Here is a 19250-nt window from a genome sequence, read left to right as displayed (position 1 = left end):
CAAAGGAATCTTCAGCCCTTTTCACATAATTGGAACTGGTCACTATAAGTTTTAGTAACATTCATGTTACTATTCCCTTAACATACTCAAACTTGCTGCTTTTACTTAATGCAGTTTTATTTTGAAGAACAGTGAAGAAAATCAAGATTTAGTAGTGGCTAGGAGGAAATCCTTCTTGGTGGTTTCTTGTTTGTGTTTACAATTAAATGACATATTTAAAAAATATGGTGGACTTGTCAGAGTTGTGTCCTTATTTGCAAGATAGAATTTATATAACTTGTTCACAAAAAGGAATGGAAGATTTTTGAAATGATTTAAATAGAACCTACATGACTAATTTCTAGTGCTCTTTTCTGTCTCACCGGATATATTTTTCTTTATGAAACAAAGAGTTCATGGATTACTTCATTTGCGGAAAAAATCCAAATAGTTTGAATTAAGTCATAGTTTGAGAACAAGTTAAGTTAAGCTACTAGTTATTAACCACCTGCTATTTGTTTTATTAGTACTATTATTCAGGTATTTTATTTATCTAACATATGCATTTTTGATTCAGGGCTATTTTAAGGTAACTTGGAAAACAATCCCTCTGGAACTCTGTACATTTAATGCAACACTTTCTGCCTGAATTGCCCCAAGCCACAAAACAGTAACTGGCCAGCATTTAGGCCCATGTGGAACATACTTGTTTTGCATGTAATGTAATTTTTGCAAAATGAAAACCTTTGAAACTAATTCTAACTGGAAAAATAAGTGGTATAATCTGATTTTCACACATTTTGTATGCATCAACTGGTTATAGGATGATTTCTTCTGTGTAGTTATTTGAATGCTATATTCATTTGAACGCCATCTGGAGGGATGACGAATGGAGAAACAAATCTGTCAGAGCGGGTTCATGCGACGCCAGGGGTGCGGCTTAGAACACAGGCACTTGCAGAGCGCAGGGACAGTCAGGACGGGGAATGAATGGGTTTGCCCCCATTTAGAAAAGCTTTCGCAGTGATGCTTTTAATTGATGTTTCAAGCAGATGTCTGGAACTGCGGGGTAGGGAGTTACGTGGTCAGGCAAAGAAGAGGGTCCCATAGAGCCCCTTGGAGGCAGGCGCTTGTGTGTCTGTTACTGGGCGTTGTAGAAGGAGAAGTTTAGATTATGACCTCAAAGATAGCATAACACCTAGTATCTCAAGGATGAGGAGTCAGACACGGGGAGGCTTCTGGAGACTTACTCAGGATTATACGGAAAGTATATACAGTAAGAAACAGAACTTCCACTTCATCCCAGCTACCCACATGATCTGACACTCACTCTACCGTGTGTGTATGCATGTATGTGTGTGTGTGTGTGTGCGTGTGTGTGTGTGTGTGTGTGTGTGTGTGAGAGAGAGAGAGAGAGAGAGATTATTCTGAAAGAAATAACAAAGAGCATTCACAAAAAAACACAAACCCCCAATTTTAATGAAATATACTTTTTCTATTTGTGTTTATGCACTAACAAAAAAGATATTTTACAATCATTATTTTCTTTATTGTCATCTTTTCATGCAGTTTTCACAGAATAGCCTAGATTTTGTTATCCAAATAGTTTGAATCAAGTCATAGTTTGAAAATAATAAACTAAATTAACTTATAATCTTTGAAAGGTTTGCTCTTACAGTGCTGAGAATTGCAACATTAACATTTTATCATAGCATTAAAATGGATGGAGGGTTTATTATTTCATTAGTCTACAGTAATACAGTAGAGAAAAGATAATAAAAATAAGAGCAAGAAACTGTTAAAGTTTTAACCACATTTCACTATTTTTTACACCTTCTAATACAAGACAATTGTATTAGGGCCCTTGGCTCTTTTTGGTACAATAAGTTAATGGTTTATAACTTTTGTTTTATTATTCAAAGAACACTACATAAATCAACTATAAGTACAAGCTAGAAAATAGCCTATAAAATGATTCTCTTATATTCCTTCTCTTTCTCTGGAATTATAAATTTGGAAATAAACATTAAGGGTCTAAGAGTATCTGCTAAAACAATGTGTATTATAACTAGGCATTCATATATATACATATATTCTCTTTTTTCCTTTGTACTAAACATTTACACACATGCGCACACATCATAGAAATATATTAACATGTTTTTGCTATAATAGCATGTATTCTTAATAAGAAATTTTAAAAATAGAGAAAATTAAAGGAGAAAATACGAACTACCCAGAATAGAACTACCTAGAGATGACTACTCCAAGTATTTATTTATTCACTAATTTTTTAAAAATAATATTACATATGTTTGATTCTTAGTGTGTCTTTCTCACTTTTCACTCTGAACTTCATGAGAACAGATATCATGTCTCTGTTTATTATACATTTTCACGTGTATGTATGTATTTCACTATTATATTTTCTACAGGCTCTGGCATGTAGTAAGTAGTCAACTATTATTTGTTGAATGAATAAATGAATGAATGAACCAATGAACCCCCTACTTATTACCACATTTTCTCTTTGGAAATGAAGGCATCTGCAATCAAGTTTGGTGACATGTGTGATCATTTCTGCCTTTAAAGTAATGTCATATCTTTTCACTCAGCTTCATTATGTGAAATGAAGAGTAATATCTTACAGATGTCTGGCATTTAATAATTGCCAATTAAAACTGACAATGCCTAAGCCTAATGCAACTTCCATCACTTAGAAATCAACCTAACTTGCTATACTCTGGGTTTATTGAGCGGTTGATTCAGAAAGCATTTACTGAGCAACTTTTACATTCCTGCAATTATGAAAGGGATCTGGGGTGGCTCACCGGTGAGTGGGGGAGAAACAGTCAACTGTGAAGTAAGAAATAATTGCAACAAGGACACTGTGGTAGCAAACCCAATCAGAGAGGCCCTAATTTAGACAGGGCAGCGGACATGTGGGGCATTTCCAAGAGGGTCACCTTTGGGCTTGGATCCCAAGGGTGAGAAGGAACCAGAGTGTGCTGAGACCTCGAGGTGAAGACAGCCTGGGAGAAACGAGAGGAGGGCAGGGTGTCCCGCTCCCTGAGAACCAGCTGAGAACCGCACATAATGGGCCACAGAGCAGCATTTCTTAATATTTATTTCTTCATTATTGCCTCGGTCAGAAAAAAAAAAAATGAGTGAGAGAATTACTAAAGCTTTTAGTTCTGGGGAGTCAAAAATATCTTTCCTGTGACAATGGCTTATAACCCTTCAAAGTTCAATCCTCACGAATAATACGTGGCCCGCACTACCGCAAAGAGAATGGTGTTTGTGCTTATGCCTAAACCATTCCGTCTCATATATCAATGTAAGTTTCCCTAGTTTCCAGATTAGTTTGTCATTTGACAAGCATTTATTGAGCATCTATTAAATGCCAAAAATAGCCTTGTACTGGCTAAGGTTTTTTTTCTGTCAAGAACCATCTGGCCGGGTGTGGCTCATGCCTATAATCCTAGCACTCTGGGAGGCTGAGGTGGGACAACAGCTCAAGGTCAGGAGTTCGAGACCAGCCTGAGCAAAGAGCAAGACCCTGTCTCTACTAAAAATAGAAAGAAATTATATGGACAGCTAAAAAATATATATAGAAAAATTAGCCAGGCATGGTGGCACATGCCTGTAGTCCCAGCTATTTGGGAGGCTGAGGCAAGAGGATTGCTTGAGCCCAGGAGTTTGAGGTTGCTGTGAGCTAGGCTGACGCCACGGCACTCTAGCCTGGGCAACGGAGCAAGACCCTGTCTCAAAAAAAAAAAGAAAAGAAAGAAAAGAGAGCACCATGTTCATTGGTCAGGGGCAGGATCAGGATCAGCACACTGAGAACGTGTGACTGACTAAAGTTTACCAGGGTGGATCCAGCGGGCCTTACCTGTGTCAAAGTGCAGCGTTCTATTTTAAGTTCAACGTGAAGCTATTGGGAGTTTGACAGAGGGTAGTGACATGATCTCATGTTTTAAATGTTGAAAGAAAGTGTCATTAGGGAGCAAGAATAGAGCCGGGCAGCCAGTTAGCAGAGGAACCCAGCATCCTGGCAAGAAAGAGTGATGGTGGCAGGATGAAGAAGGAAGTGATGAGGGACGGGAGGGAGGGGACCTCACGTGGCCTTCAGCCAATGAGCTTACTAAGTTCTATGGACTTGAAGGAGTGGAATCTATTTTAAAACCAAACTATTAATGTAGGTCAGGAACATACTCAAGCTCTTCTTAACAAGTATGAATTTGCTGCAGAAAATATGTGTGGAGCTCTAGAGGATGAAAAAGACTCGGCCCCTTAGGGGATGAAAGCAGAAGATAGTTCACAAAATTAAATGTGAGCCTCAAAGCAAACACCAGCGCTCCACACGACAAGTATTTGGAAAAATAGGAAAGCAGTGCGAGTGTATTTGAATATCTAAAAATATTCTTAAGGACGAACAATATAAGGTCAGACGCCAAGGATAGAGGGCCATGAGTATTCATATTTTTAGAAGAAAAGCAAACAACAAAATACATAAATGCCAGTACCTTGGCAGAGGGGGGTGGAAGAAGGTCCCCCACGTAAGCGTACATTCATGGCCCAGTGCACACAAAGGCCGTGGTTATGTCTGTGTGCTGTTAATCGTTTATAACATGCACATTCCATGGGGCAAGGAATTATTGGCATTATTTAGGCCATTTTATTAAAAAGATAGATTAAGTATGCTCGTTAAATGACTATATTAACTTATCCACTGTACTTTTCTGTGATTTTGAAGCTGATCAGCCTTGTTTGAGTGTGGCGTTGGTTTGTTTTTCACGATGGGTCTCTTTAGGAGAAGGAATTTTTTTTTTAAGTACTCTTGACCATATTGATATGATTTTCATAATGAAATAATATATAGGATCACATAGTGAGTAATTCAATACTAAGCTCAAAATAGTAGTTTTTATTCTTCACTGCCTGCCGTGCAGGTCATACTGTTCTAGGTGAGAATAATTAATTTTTCTTAAACTATAATTATATGTAATTCAAGCCAAACCACCTTCTTGAAATACCAGAAGATACAGTACTCTATTAGATGTGTGTGGCTGTAATTATCTTTTCTGTGTTGAAGTTAAACTTCCAAGAATAGTCTATTTATAACAAAGAGAACTTGTATTTTAGTATAAATTTATCCTTTGAGGATGTTTAAAAGTACATTCAGACATTCGGAGCCAGGCTGAACGTTAGAATATCTCTATTTCATCGTTTTTCAAAGCAAGCATGAAAATGTAAAATGTTGAGATATTAATAGTAAAATATCCACACACAAAAAAGTAATGGTCATTCTTAGAAATTTAGTGAATCAAAGAACCACATGGAGGAAACATGTGAATTCAGCCTGGAGAGGATGAATTTTAGTCAAATGGTTCCTTTATTGAGCTCCTTGAAAGGATAGATCATAGTCTGTTCATCCTGTGGTAGCAGAGCGTGGCCCAGTGCTGGGTGACGAAGGCCCTTGGCAAACATTTGAATTATGAATGGATGAATGAATGAATGAGTGATGAGTGAATAGATATACAGAGCAGACAGATGGAAGGATAATGGGTGAATAAATGTGAGACAGGAAAAATCCGGAAAATATAAGTATAGTGCACCTGAGTGCCATGAGAAAATCATATAGAACCAAGAATGAATGAATTGCAGGCAAAGGACCATTCATGGCACCCATGTGGGAATGTTGGGGTTTAGGGGCATGTTTCTTTTTTGAGAGATGACCTAGTAGGCATAGAAACATTTTTGCATGGTAAAAATAGAAAGAACATTATTTTAAAGGAACACAGTGCCATTCTCAGACCAGCAGGGAGGAAAACAAGTCTGATGGGAAAACCGTGTAGACATCAGAACACATAAAAGAAAGACAGTATTGTTCATGTCATCATCAATAAAGCTATTTTGTTTTAAAGTGGGAACAGATTTATATTGCTAGGAACTTGAGAAGATACCAGGGCATTTTTCTGGAATGCTAATATTAATATTATAGTGAAAGAAGATAACTATTTTTAATGCAACGATGATATCACATATCCTGTCTTTAAGCTGGAAGTATTTACTAGAATAGTGCTAATGTTTTTAGAGTAAAGGAAATTAAACATTTTAAAGATTATTTTTTATCACTAATAATGAAAATAAAGCATTTTCATTGCAGCAAAGAAACTGGCATTCACAACAAAACACTTCCCATTAAAATACAATCTATGTTAATGAAACATTCCAATGATTGTGTACATGGAAATAACGGGATAATGTCCGATCCAACATTGACGACAGTAGTAATATCAGTAAGAACTCGGTGCATAACAATGGTGTGCGCCCCTGACAGTACGTAATGAAGGAATGAAGGTTCACATTGATTTTCTGCTACCCAGGAGTGTGTGGGAACTTAACAGTAAATAACATCCCTTTTAGAGGAGTAAAAAGGGTTGGCTCTTCAGAGATTAATAAAGGTCACATTGTGGAGGGCTTTGAATGTTAAACCCAAAAGTAACCATTTTAGCTTGTGGGCAACACAGAACTATTGCAGTTTCTTGAAGATTAATAAATCAGAGGCAGTGTGCAAGGTGAGTAAAAAAGTAGGACAAGAACAGAGGATGAGTTAAGGTCTAGATTTTGGTCTGCAGTAATTCTATGACAGAGGTGGTGACACTGGAAACAGAACATTTAACATCTTTGTTTCTTTAATCACACTAGATGTATTTTTATAAAATGAATACATCAAATAGTTTAATGAGAAATGTTTAAGATTTCATTATTTTAGACGAATGCATTTTTTAGATACCTGAGCTCATATTACAACTAGCATCTATTAAAATCTTTTTTATTTTTACTTTTTGGAATTCTGCCTTCTCCATTTTAGTAATCCATTTCCTTTCGTATCTTTCACCTTAACCTTTGTGAATTATGACCTTTATTCTTTTCAGTGTTATTCTAGCCCATAAATATCTCACAGTTAAGTAGAATAATCAAACAAATTATTCAAATGATGACAGAACCAGGAATTTTCTATAATATAGAGAAATATACAAGGTACATTAGTGACACAGATGTATGATTGTAATGAATTTATTATTATAAGGTATACATGAAACTGAGGGTTCACTAAGGCATGTGGGTTTTAAAGGATGAAAAGGAGCTTACCCAGTAGACAGTTTCAGAGAAGGGTTGACAAAAAAAGAAAGTATACTTTAAGCCAGAGGAGAAAAAAAAGTTCCCATTTTGGATCAGCAAGCAATATGATATAGTTTAGTTGTTACTAAATTATATCTATTGATAAACTTGAATGCATTGAATAAGCTCTAGAGGTCTGCTGTGCAACATCAAGGCTATAGTTAGCAATACTGTATTGCACACTTAAAAATCCAAGAGGGTGGATCTTACCCGCATTTTTTTAAAAAGGAAAGAAAGAAAAGGTACCAAAGGAGCCATATAACAGAGTCTAGTAAACGTTTCAAAGGCTTGTGAACATCATCCTAAAAATCATGGCCAGCTATTAAATAAATTTAAGCAAGAAAGTAACGTAATGAGGTTGAAGTTTAGAAAGATCACTCTGAAGATAGTTTTAAACAATGGATCAATGTGGCCCCATGATGATTTAGGGAACTACTGCAATTATTCAGAAAAGCAAACAGAAAGCAGACTCTAGAGATATCAGTAGAGTTTATGACTAAATGAAGCTCAAAGGAGAAGGGTAAACACACTTAGATGATTCTTCAGTTCTGGCTTGGGGGATAAGTTGATGATGGCTCCATTAGCCCACAAAAAAGCAATAGTGGGTAGAGATGTACAGAAAATGGTGCAGGTAAAATGATATCTGTAAACATACTGGGATTGAGGTGCTCAGGGAACCACCAGGAGGTCTCATTCAGTGAGGTGGACAGTACAGGGTAAGAGGAATACATGGGAGGCTAAGGTGTCTATAAAACATCAGCATAAACATGTACACCAGGAAGGAGATGGGTTACATAGGTCTAGACTCAGGACGTAGATAAACATATAGATTTATGAGTAGAATAATGAACTTATCTGAAGAGATTGTAAAAAGTGATAAAAGTAGTTAGTGGAGAACTCTGAGTGTGGCTAACATTTAATTAGGGAGCAGAAATGCAGGAGCCTATGACAAACACGGGAACAGAGGTGACAGATCCAGAGCAGGGAACCAGGTGAGCCTGTCACAGAAAGTCAAGCTTCAAGAAGAGAGAGTGACCTAGAACCTAACCACAGACCAACACTGGTGCCATCAAGGAGTGTGTTAGAAATGCTGAATCATAAGCCCCCTTCCAACCTATTGAATCACAATTTACATTTTAACAAGTTCCCCAGTGATTAATGTACATGTTGAAGTTGGAGACCATGTACTGGCGAGAGCATCTGTTGGTTTTAGTCTAGAGCCTGGGGAGCTCAGACTAATCTTATCTCTCGCACTAACTGTGTGTGTGACCATGTGAATGCCATGTCTTCTCCCCAAAACATGTCTCTTTTCTTGTAAAATGAATAGGTGGAGCTGGATGATGCCTAAGATCCACCTAAAGCTGTCTGGTTATGGGCACCCCGTTCTGCTCCCCTCTGTAGCTGAGAAATCCCATTAGTCTAGTCTATCATAAGTGTACATTTCCTTAGGAGAAACTGTAGTATTATTTCAAAATAAATTTTAGCCATTTTTTTTATATCACCCATAAGCAACCGAAGAGCTTCATGCGTTTTAATTGAGGTGTCCGTCTTTGTCAAAGCAGAGTCATGTGACCTGAGTCTTCTCCCTTAACTTACCTACAAAGGAAACAATTACTCGTATTATTTAGTGGCAGTAAATGAATGAACTAAATTAGCTCACATGTAAAATACAAATGACATCTGCATCTTTTTCAAATCTATCAGAATTCATGGATATAACAAAATGAGGGGTGTCACTATTTTTCTGTACTATCAATATATAAGATTAGTTCTACATGGATCATTTTTCTCCATTTCATTAATACAGGGAGAAATGTGCATCATATATCATATCAAAGGATAACAGCTAGATTTTTTATTTGTAAATGCTCTTCCAAAAGTACTGCCAGAAACACACAGCACTCCTAAAAATTGTCTAAAAAAAAAAAAAGAAGTGCTTACAGGTTCCCTTGAATCTCTCCGCTAACACAGCTTCCATGCCACCTACACTCTATCACAACCACCATCCCAGCATTTGTCTGAACCTCCACAGCCCACACCTCTCAAAAAAAAAAAAAAAAAAAAAAAAAAAATCCCAGAAAACTGTAGCAGTGATTGGAGCTTTGGAAGTCATCAATGACAACTTTGTTTAATCTTTTAAAATCTGTCACTTAAAAAAAAAAAAAAGCCTAATGGTTTTCTAATAAAAATAGCGATGGCGATGACTGTGATTCACAGATGGTTTACTTTTACAGGAGTCAGAATGACATTAACATTTTAATCTCAGATAAGAACACTCTGCATCTAGGAGTGCACGGGGAGAGGGCTCACTTGGGGAACATTTTAACCTCTCCTTTTCTCTGATTAGGGACAAACATCCTTTGATGTGAAAATGCTGCTAAAATCAAGAATGTAGGTGATCTGAACCTTTGGTCTGATTTGGATGAATCTTAATTTATTGGATTTGACATGGCACACTAAGACACTGATTATACAGGAACATTCATTTCATAGGGAAAAAAAAACAAAAATGACTGATAATTTTCTTCCAGCGTCATTAATACACATTGTAAATACCTGGAAATTCAGGATTCTGGTGATCTTGTCTGAGTTTCCCTGCTAAAGGAAGATTCTCAGATTTATGTTCTCATTAATCCCCGGCATCAGGGAAAGTAGAAGAATTCACAGAATAAAGTCAGAACTGTTTCTTAGGAAGAACCTCAAAATACTACTAACCTGCTGATTTCATTCGTTTTGGGGAGAAGAAACATTGACTACCAACATGGCATCTCTACAAAACCAGGAAAGTCAAACAAGTCCTAAATCTTCCAATGAGGATCTCCAAATATTGCCAATCTACAAATAAATTGTATAGTACAAAATGATATAAAATAAAATAGTCCATTAGATACCATAAAGTATGCCCAAGTACTTAAATGAAGATTTCTTTCTAAATCATCTGAATGTATTGGGAGCGCCATCCCCACCATTTCACAAAGTCCTTAGCTAAGTCTTAATGGGATCCTTGTATCACAAATTGAGACTTCCACCCCAAACTCAGAAGCTCAGGAACCCCTCATAACTTACAAAGCCCTGGGCTGTATCTCGGTGGGGGCAGATTTTCACAGGTACAGCTACACAAAAGTTCACCGCGAGCCTGGGGAACAGGCCTGCCCTGCCAACTCCTGCCATTGCAGGTGTCTGCCCAGCACACGTTTCACCTTCCCTCGTACACTCCCTGTGCTCCACAGTCCACTCTGCTCCTTTCCTGCCAGTGTCCCAACCCACAGCTCCCAGCTAGAAGTCCTTTTCTCCCCTCCACATCCGACCTGGCATGCAGATGTGCCCTGTGAAACTTCTGTCCACTTCTCAACCACCCACCACCAGGTGTTATGAAAACTCTAGTAGTTTCTGAGAAAAATCCACTTCATCTTCTGCACTTACTTCCCATCTAATTTAGCCTCCATAGCTTAACAAAAAACTGGCTATTTCTGAAAATTCTCTATCCTGAGATTTCCCTTTTTCTGACTCCCTTTGTCCTAGAGAAGGGGCCAGCTGAGTCCTTGCTCCCCAGCCTTGGCTCCACCATCATGGACCATTTTCACCCCAGTTTCCTTTTCCTTTTATTCCATCCACAATTTGCTCTATCCTCTCCTGCCTTCCCTAGCTTATTTCTGGGTTGCTGATTGACGTCAGGGTCTGACTTAAGTTTTCATTTACCGTCATATCTTATTTTCATCCTAGAAGATATCATCTGTCTCTATGACTCATCTTTCACAAGGATTTCACAATTCTTTATCTTCTGTTCTTTTTTTAAAATCTGAATCCATCCTACCCACATCCCTACCACTTGTGCTATTCAGGAGATGTAAACATGTATAATGGCAAACACACGATGCACAATAATAGCAGAAATAAAGAATTACTTGTAGGGTGTCCTGGAAACACAAATGGAAAGTGTCAAAGCCCTACTGGACACTTGGGGCTGGAGAAGTGGATGTCAGAAATCTAGCAATGGAGGTGAGGTTTGATGTCAGTCATAAAGGGTGAACAGGACATGTGGCAAGTGCGAAATCTTCCAGGCCTACATGGTCAATGGCATTACCTTGCCCATCCTTGCCAACTGCCTCCCAAAGCTCAGCCCAGCAATTCCTCCTCCAGAAGTTTTTAGAAGGATCTTTACAAATTTCAAAACAAATTTTAAAATCAATTTTTATAAAATTTGGATCTGATCCTCTTTAAATCTCCCAGCGTATCCCAATTGCTTATAAAGAAAATAAATGTCTGTGTTTTTCCTAGAATACCCTTCAATGATGTGGCCACCAGTCACATGTGGGGGCTCCTCCCTCATCACTATACACACAGCTGTACCCCAGATGGTTTGTTATTTTCTGGTTCTTGCCTTTCACAGGATAGTTTCTCTGTGTCACATTCATCTTCTCCCATCTTTCCAAGATGCCCTGGAAAAACCCTGCTTATCCCTCAAAGCCAAATCAAATGGCTTCTCTGTGAATCCTACCTGATCACGTCCTGCTTGCTGTGTAGCTCTGTCATTGCTCTGAGCATTATTCTGGTATTATTGCCAGAATTTACTCACTACTGACCTTCCCCAGTAAATTAGGATTCCTTGAGAACAGGAATTTCCTTTGTATCCCCCAAAATCTAGTACAATGCTTGGAATACACCTACTTTGGTTTTTTGAATGGCTGTCAGAAATTCTATAAGAGACTGTGGGAATTTCATCGAACGCCCTTCCTGCCCAGGGTCACCACTGACCCAGGGAATGAAAGTAGAATCCTGTTCCCCTATTTCCATCCGACAGGTCTTTCAGCCATGTTGTTCTCCCTCCATACATTAATTTCCCTTTGATCATGATTGCTTCCCCTCATTGTGGAGTATTTCTGCCATCATTCTTCTGGAGTCTTGTTTTGGAACCCAGGTTTGTATGAATTTTGCTTTTGGAATTTAGCTTCCCACAGTGAGTCACATCCCACAATCGATGATGAACAGAGAGGTGACATGCTCCCTCCTTCCCAGTGCCTGTCTCACAGATTTGTTCTGCAGAGCTCACAGACAGGACCAACTGTTCTTCCTGTCGGCTGCCAAAATAAGTCAGCAGTTGGGAAGGGAAAAAAAAAGACTATGAATTATGGAAAATAACTAGGAAGAGAGAATGGCAATACAACGAAAAAAAAAGTAACAACTCCCAGTAACCACCTACCCATGTGACTGTCTCAAATTTCAACCAACTAAAAGAAAACTAAATGAAGAAGAACATCTAGTCAACCAGGGGTCTCTGAAACAGACCAGCAGTTGAGAGCTTTCCCCCCTGAATCTAACTAATTGGCCTGACTGCCGTAATACAAGGTCCGGGTCACAATCTCCGGCAAAACTGTGTGTTTCATTAAGACAACAGATCATGGATGCGAAGAGTTAGGTGAAAAGCGGGGAGTGACAAAGTGTGTTTGGAATAAATTCAGTTTTCATGTGAAAAGGTTTATGAAGCATCTTGGGCCAAGCACTGTGAAGACAAGCCTGACCTATAAACCCCTCCAGTAGCTAATGGTGTGTGCGTACATGCCAGCTTCTGGTGTCACTGTGATATATGGCATAGGCCCTGGGGTGTCAGCATTTTAATGTCCCCAGATCACGCTTGGGAGCACATGTGTCAGTCTTCTCCTCACTTTAATGGTGTTGATCTCCAATATTAAGAATATGATCGTGAACTTATCACAGCAGTATTTTTCCTATATGTAACAGAGTATCACCTCAGAGCTTCCTCAGCACCTTATGTTAGGATCTGCCAGGCTCTTCTGCAATTATTTATGTCTGTTTCCCCTAAGAGACTATGGAGCACTCACTATGTGAGGGGTGTTCCTCACACCTACCACAGCTCTGTGAATTCTTAGAAAATAAGCACAACACACAAGAAAATGATTTGAAAAGTATATAAATGTGGCTTATCGTTATGTGTTTTTAAGAATTTTCTTTGGCAGCTGTCTTCATCAGTAGTAGTACGTTTGGACAAGTTTGCATGCCAGTAGAGCTTTTCGTAGAAACTGATTTGGTGTCATGCTAAAATTGCTTTTTCAAAATTCTCCAGAAGCATGTTCATTGCATAACTACTGTTTGTGCAAACATCTAGAAGACTGTTGCTCACAGAGGTCTTTCTTGAGACTTTTTTTACTTTTGTACTGAAGTTCTATAATTGCAGTGGTATAAACATCAATTTATAACATATGGTATAGTGAAAAAAATAATTGAAATGAAAGGATTTTATATGTCAGCTTTATGTTTTGTTTTGGTCGTTGTATATGTGTGTTTTCCTTTATGGTGACTCAATCTCCCTGCTTTGTGTGGTGGGAAGAAAAGGATCACAAAGGAAAGAGAAGGGTCTAGCTCTGGACTGTGAGAATTCATTCATGAGGATGGTTTTATCTTCTGATAAAGAGTCAAGACCAGTGTTTTTCTCTTGCACTGCTTGGTGCAACCACCACGTCAGTAATGTGTAGGCATTTGCAAACATTCTGGTGACAATATGTACACACAACAGATGTACTTATTAGAACAAAACGTTTGGGATTTTGATTGAATGTAATAGTGTTAAGAAGTCAGGCAGATGTAATTAATTTTGTTGGTTTGTTCCTTCTAATCCTCTGTTGGAAAAACCTCTTGTTGATTATTTTTCCATCATCATTTTGGCATCTTCATGCTGTTAAATGTTTCCCTGCTGTTTGCATTTTAGATGGGAGTCCGAAAAGTGTTTCTAAAATACTGGCATGCTGACCAGCTCAATGAATTGTGTCTACAGTTGCAGAGAAAAATTATAACCTGCCAAAAAGGTAACGGTTATACACAGACATTCCTGAACTTGTTTCAGTTATAAAGTACAAAATTATTTAGCGCACTCCAAGTTTAATCGCCAATGGGATCTGCATCATAGGGGACCACCCTGTGCATTCCTGGATGCCACATTCTGGCAAATAGATTTTGGGTGCTCAGGAAGCATTGTGGCTTAGTTTGCTATGTACCTGTTCCTAAATCAGCATGTGTAGACATTGCTCATACTTTATTTGGGAGTTATTCCATATGAAGTTCATATTAAATTTCCGCCCAAATCACAGTTTGGAAAAGGGATATACATATCTTATTGTTTACACATTCCTTACCTTGCAAATATTCAGGCCTAGTTGATACTTTCAAGAAACACAAGACAATAAGAAAGTACCTTTTAATCTGCAGCGACAAAACTCCCCGTCATTCATTTAGGTCCAGCTATTTCTATGCCATTTCAGTAGTGCCACTGGTTTGCCCGAGTTTAGAGAAGTGAAACAAGCGAATTAACCAAACAACATTTTCTGTAATGCTACATATGCCTTGGAAAACTCCTTGACTTCTGTTCCCTTTATGAAGTGATGATAATACTTGGAGTCCTACCTCTGATAGCTGACAGTATCTATTTCACTTTAACTTTGGGAGAGATTCCATTTAGAATTTCTTTTTCCTATCAAAACTCAAGTGACTATTTAAATGAGTATATTTATAAAAACATATTTATGTTTCACATAAAACATATAGGCTTAACAGATTTTTTTACTTTTAATTTGCTTAATCACTTAATTATAATATATATGTACATAAATATATATATTTCTTACAGAAAAGTAAAAGAGGGAGATATTAATCTATATGCTGGCTTTTGGTGGGACTGACAATGACCTCAGTTCTCTGGCATATTTGAAATTGTTAATTAACCTGGAACCTGGCAGGGTGCAGAAATCAGTTTTATTCTGTGTAAGCCTCTGTCCATCTGTGCTGCAGGACTCGTGTGGGTATGCCTCTGTGGGAATCTCCCGTGGGTCCCATTATTTTCTGATAATAAAATGTCCTGCTGTGTACTAGTCCCTCAAATAGTCTAAGTTAAGAGTTTAACATGTCCAGTTCAAGTAATGGTCAAAAATCAGAACCCTGTTCTGAGTCACACCATCCCTCCTGGCCATTCCCGGCCTGTTCCGTGGGGAACATCCCGTGGGGACGTGGGCAAGGTGCTGATCCTTACATACTCAGGTTGCTGAGGATCCTCCAGGGTTAACAAGTAGGAGCAGAAGGTGGGGTGGAGGACAGGCCTTCTGGTGGCACCAGTGGGATTTGGCACTGGTCTCCTCTGGCTGAGAGGACTTCAGAGGCTCTCACATATTTGGGAGCACGTCAGTGACTCCCTTCTCTAAATGCCAACATTTCTTCTTTGACCAGTCCTTGTAAACCTCCCTCCACCCCTGGGCACCCTATGGACCCTCCTCGGGGGGCTTATTGCTCTCTCAGTAAACATCTCTTTTTTGAAAACTACATCTGGTGCCCAAGAAACAAACTCTGGGACCACTTCCTGGGTGCAGCTTCTCCAGGCAGAGCCTGCATCCCACTCAGGGGCCTCAGCTCTGGCCTCTGAGACCTCACAGTCCAGGGTGGCTGCCAGACTTCAGGAGCCACATGTCAAGCTCCCTGGGTGGTCTCCTGAAGCCACTTCCCCCTGGCTGGGGTGGGAGGAGCCTTGGGTAAGGGGGCAGCCAACTCCCACCTCTTGGGAAAGAATGCTTCTTTCTGGCTATGATAATCTGGCCTCCTCACCTTCAGCCTTCAGCGCAGGGGAGAGGCTGGGGCCACAGGTCTGCTCTGGCCCTTCCGCTCTGCAACTTCTATTTGTGTGGCCAGCCCCACCATAACAGAGGTGTCACCTGAACACCAGCAGCACTTAGGAGCTGATTAGAAATGCAGAGTCCCAGGCCCCACCCCGGACCTACTGAATCCTCAGCTCAAATGGGGACAGGGAGAGTCTCATTTAATATAATGCTGTACATGGATAGAACAAGGTATCACAGATTCTCCTGGAAATTTTCCTTAAATGTAATTAGAAGAATCTGTATGCTGTCTTCTGTCAGGGGTGTGCAGAAGACATTTCTCTTCTATTTAACAAAGATTAAGCTGCTGTACCCCACTGACCTGGAACAGAAAAAAAATGAATAGAACTCTAATTTTCTGTTCGCCTTCCTAAAGATAAAAATTAAGAATGGTCTAAAAAAAATGGCATCAAGATAAAAAGCTTAATTTCATAGTGCACAAATGAAATAATGGATATAAGAGCATTTAAAAGATTACAGGCTCTTAAAAGTAAAGCATTAATTATTGGTATTTATTTTTACATCTCTTAGAACTGTTCCCTCAATGCTTCTTGCTAATATTAAATTTACTCAAAATTTATGTAATCTGGAGTCATTTCCAGTTTTTTAGAGTGCTATTTTTTTTTCTTTATAAATGTCCAGAGAAAAGAAAACTATAACTTTTAGTTTTAAATGTAATCATTTTAATTTCAAATTATTCCTACCAGGAGTTTCCTCTCTGACTAGACATGTTCATTTTATCCTGGACAAACACCTCTGCAAATTAAGACCTTGCATGGTCGGTGTCATAGAAGCAGTCTTTGGAAATTGTCAGAAAGACAGTAAATACCAATATCTATTTGTGGCAAATTTATTTTTTATTAGTTGTCTCTTATTAAAGATACTGATTTTTAGCAACTGGTGTAACATTTTTAAAGAATTTTAAAAGACTGTTAGGCTGAAGTGTGAGAAAATGGATGTGGGACAATAGATTCTTGGGTGAATGTGAGCCCAGTGAGTAGCTTTGCCGTAGTAGGAGGTCAGAAGAAGTCTGGCATATACACATTAACCTCCTCTTTATTCCAAGAGATTAAACAGCTTGAATATACTCTCACCTTCACCCTCCAAAAGTGAGTGTCTCAATTTTTGTAATGTAACAAGAAAGAGCAAGCCAACGGGCCGATTGAAGGTCTCTGCTCCCTTCTCTCTCAACGAGCCTGTCACATGGTTCATACTTCTTCACTTTGTTCCACACTTTAGATGCTGGAAGTTGGACTGTACCTTGTACTGTCTAATTTTTTTTTCCGTTAGGTCAGTTCAGCATAACCTTTTACAGTTAACTTAATACAACTCCTTTCTAGTGTAACTGAACATTTAGTATTGCCGTCTGGGGGAAGAAAAGCCTTAAGCATTTTAGATAATCTGCTTATTATTTTCCTCTGAAGCCATAATTGTAGGAAGTTGTGTTCAGCTTTCTGCCATCTAATCAAGTATACATATCAAAGTGGATATCATACATAACCAACCTATTTGTTATTTTATAGCTGTGGAATATTTTAAAGCACTTAATGTTTTATAGGCTTCTCCCTTCCCCAAGGAAAAGAATAAAGAGTCTTTGCTGCATGCATTGACATGCATTTTCCCTGAAATTATAAATCTTCTATAATTGTAACAGCTCCTTCTAATCTTGGATACTTAGAATTGGAAGAGATGGCATCATAGAGTTTCAAAGACTGAAATCAGAAGTCCCCCAACAGCACCTGTGCACCTCACCTGTCCACTCTACCCACGAGAAGAGGCCACTGTGCTCATGTTGCACATGCTCAGGACTGCAAACCAACTCCCTTTCTCATAAGGCAGCCTGATCCACTTCCGCCCTGTGCTGATTGTTAGAAAGTTCTTTCTAGTATTGATTGCAAATATGTTTCCCTCTGACTTCCCTGGTTGTTAATCTGCTCCAGGAAAGCTAAAATTATGTCTGTATGACCGCAGACTAAGGGAATGCAATTTGGCCTCGTAAGCACAGAGGGATGTGAACCCTGGCTCTACCATCCATGCGTTCTGTTTACCTGGAGGAATTTCTTAGTGTCACTAAGAAAATTACTATTGTGTCTAAAACGGAGATAATGGCATATATTATCGTTGAGTTTCAGCATTACGTGATATAATAGAGTGTCTGGCACATAGAAGTACTTTTAAATGGTGGTCTTTTTTATTTTCAATTCTCACATGTTACTGACATATTAGTGACTTCAGAGTGTTTTCACTCACTTGTTTTCCCCAATTTTAACATATTTTTCTAGCCCTTCTTTCCTAGAGAGGAGGGAGTATGTTCTATATTTTCACCAAATCTCTTTCCAGAGTCTTAAATGTAGTGTTAATTTCTCTAGGAATTAAAGCAGAGTTTTAGAAATAATAATATATGCATGATATTTTCAAAGAACTCCACGAGTCTTAGATGTTTATGTAAGAATCTGATATAATGAAAGATGATCAGTGTATCCCAAAATTGTCCAGTTGGAGCCACACCCCCAAATTCTCTGGGGTTTGGATCTAGTTCTTTCTCACTGATTTAACTCCCACCCATGAGTGTCCAGCTTGTGCTACCAAAACAGTGCAGGACCCTCTATTATAAATATTACCCGCAGGACCTCATTCAGGTCAAGGATTTTTGCCTTTATGTTGTCATTACTGAACTTAGATATCCTTTTTAATATGAGAGATTAGAATCTTTTAGTACATTCTTATTCTGGGTTGACTGTGTGTTATTTTATAGCTGCTCAGAGATAACAATATTGTGACTTTTGTTTGTGCGTGTCTGGGTTTTTCCCTTTTGTTTCGTTCACTGATCCATGATTGTGCTCTTTGATGAAAGTTATCAGAGGCTTTTTAGCACGCCAGCACTTGCTTCAGAAAATGAGCATCAAACAGCAAGAGGTCACTTCCATCAATAGCTTTCTGCAGCACACAGAGGACATGGGGCTGAGGACCTACGATGCCCTGGTCATCCAGAATGCTTCGGACATTGCCCGGGAAAATGACAGGCTCCGTAATGAAATGAACACTACCTACCATAAAGAGAAGTTAGAGGGCAGGAACAAGCAAGAGGAAGGAACCAAAAGGTAAAGGCAGAGAGCATGCAACTTTAATTACCATTGTGATTGATTCGATGGAGTCATGAAAATTCTAATAATCCTTAATGCAAAGTTCAATCAAATATGACAGTAGTTACAAGAATAGGCATGCATGATTTGTTATTTGAAAGCCCCTAGCAATCTAAACAGATGCTTTCCCTGTGCTTTCTTTTTATGAGTCAGATGCTATAATGTGATAGTTTACTCATATGAAATAATCATTGCTTCACTTACAATGCTCGGGTCACTTAACTGTCTCAACAGACTCCAAGTTTAAGCATCTAATATTTCTGTATTAGCAAAAACTTATAGCTTG

General features: G+C 38.7%; 1 protein-coding gene across 1 annotated transcript in view; it reads left to right on the top strand.

Moving 5' to 3' along the window:
- Window positions 1-19250, top strand: part of MYO16 (myosin XVI) — a 476542-nt gene that overhangs the window by 384460 nt on the left and 72832 nt on the right. The window contains exons 28-29 of the mRNA XM_045567153.1: window positions 13892-13988; window positions 18676-18922. Coding sequence (XP_045423109.1) covers window positions 13892-13988; window positions 18676-18922 — 344 coding nt within the window. The remainder of the gene's footprint in view (window positions 1-13891; window positions 13989-18675; window positions 18923-19250) is intronic.

Source organism: Lemur catta, chromosome 13 (genome assembly GCF_020740605.2).
Source record: "Lemur catta isolate mLemCat1 chromosome 13, mLemCat1.pri, whole genome shotgun sequence".
Taxonomy (NCBI): domain Eukaryota; kingdom Metazoa; phylum Chordata; class Mammalia; order Primates; family Lemuridae; genus Lemur; species Lemur catta.
Note: the sequence above shows the minus strand (reverse complement) of the source record. Positions and strands in the feature narration are given on the sequence as shown.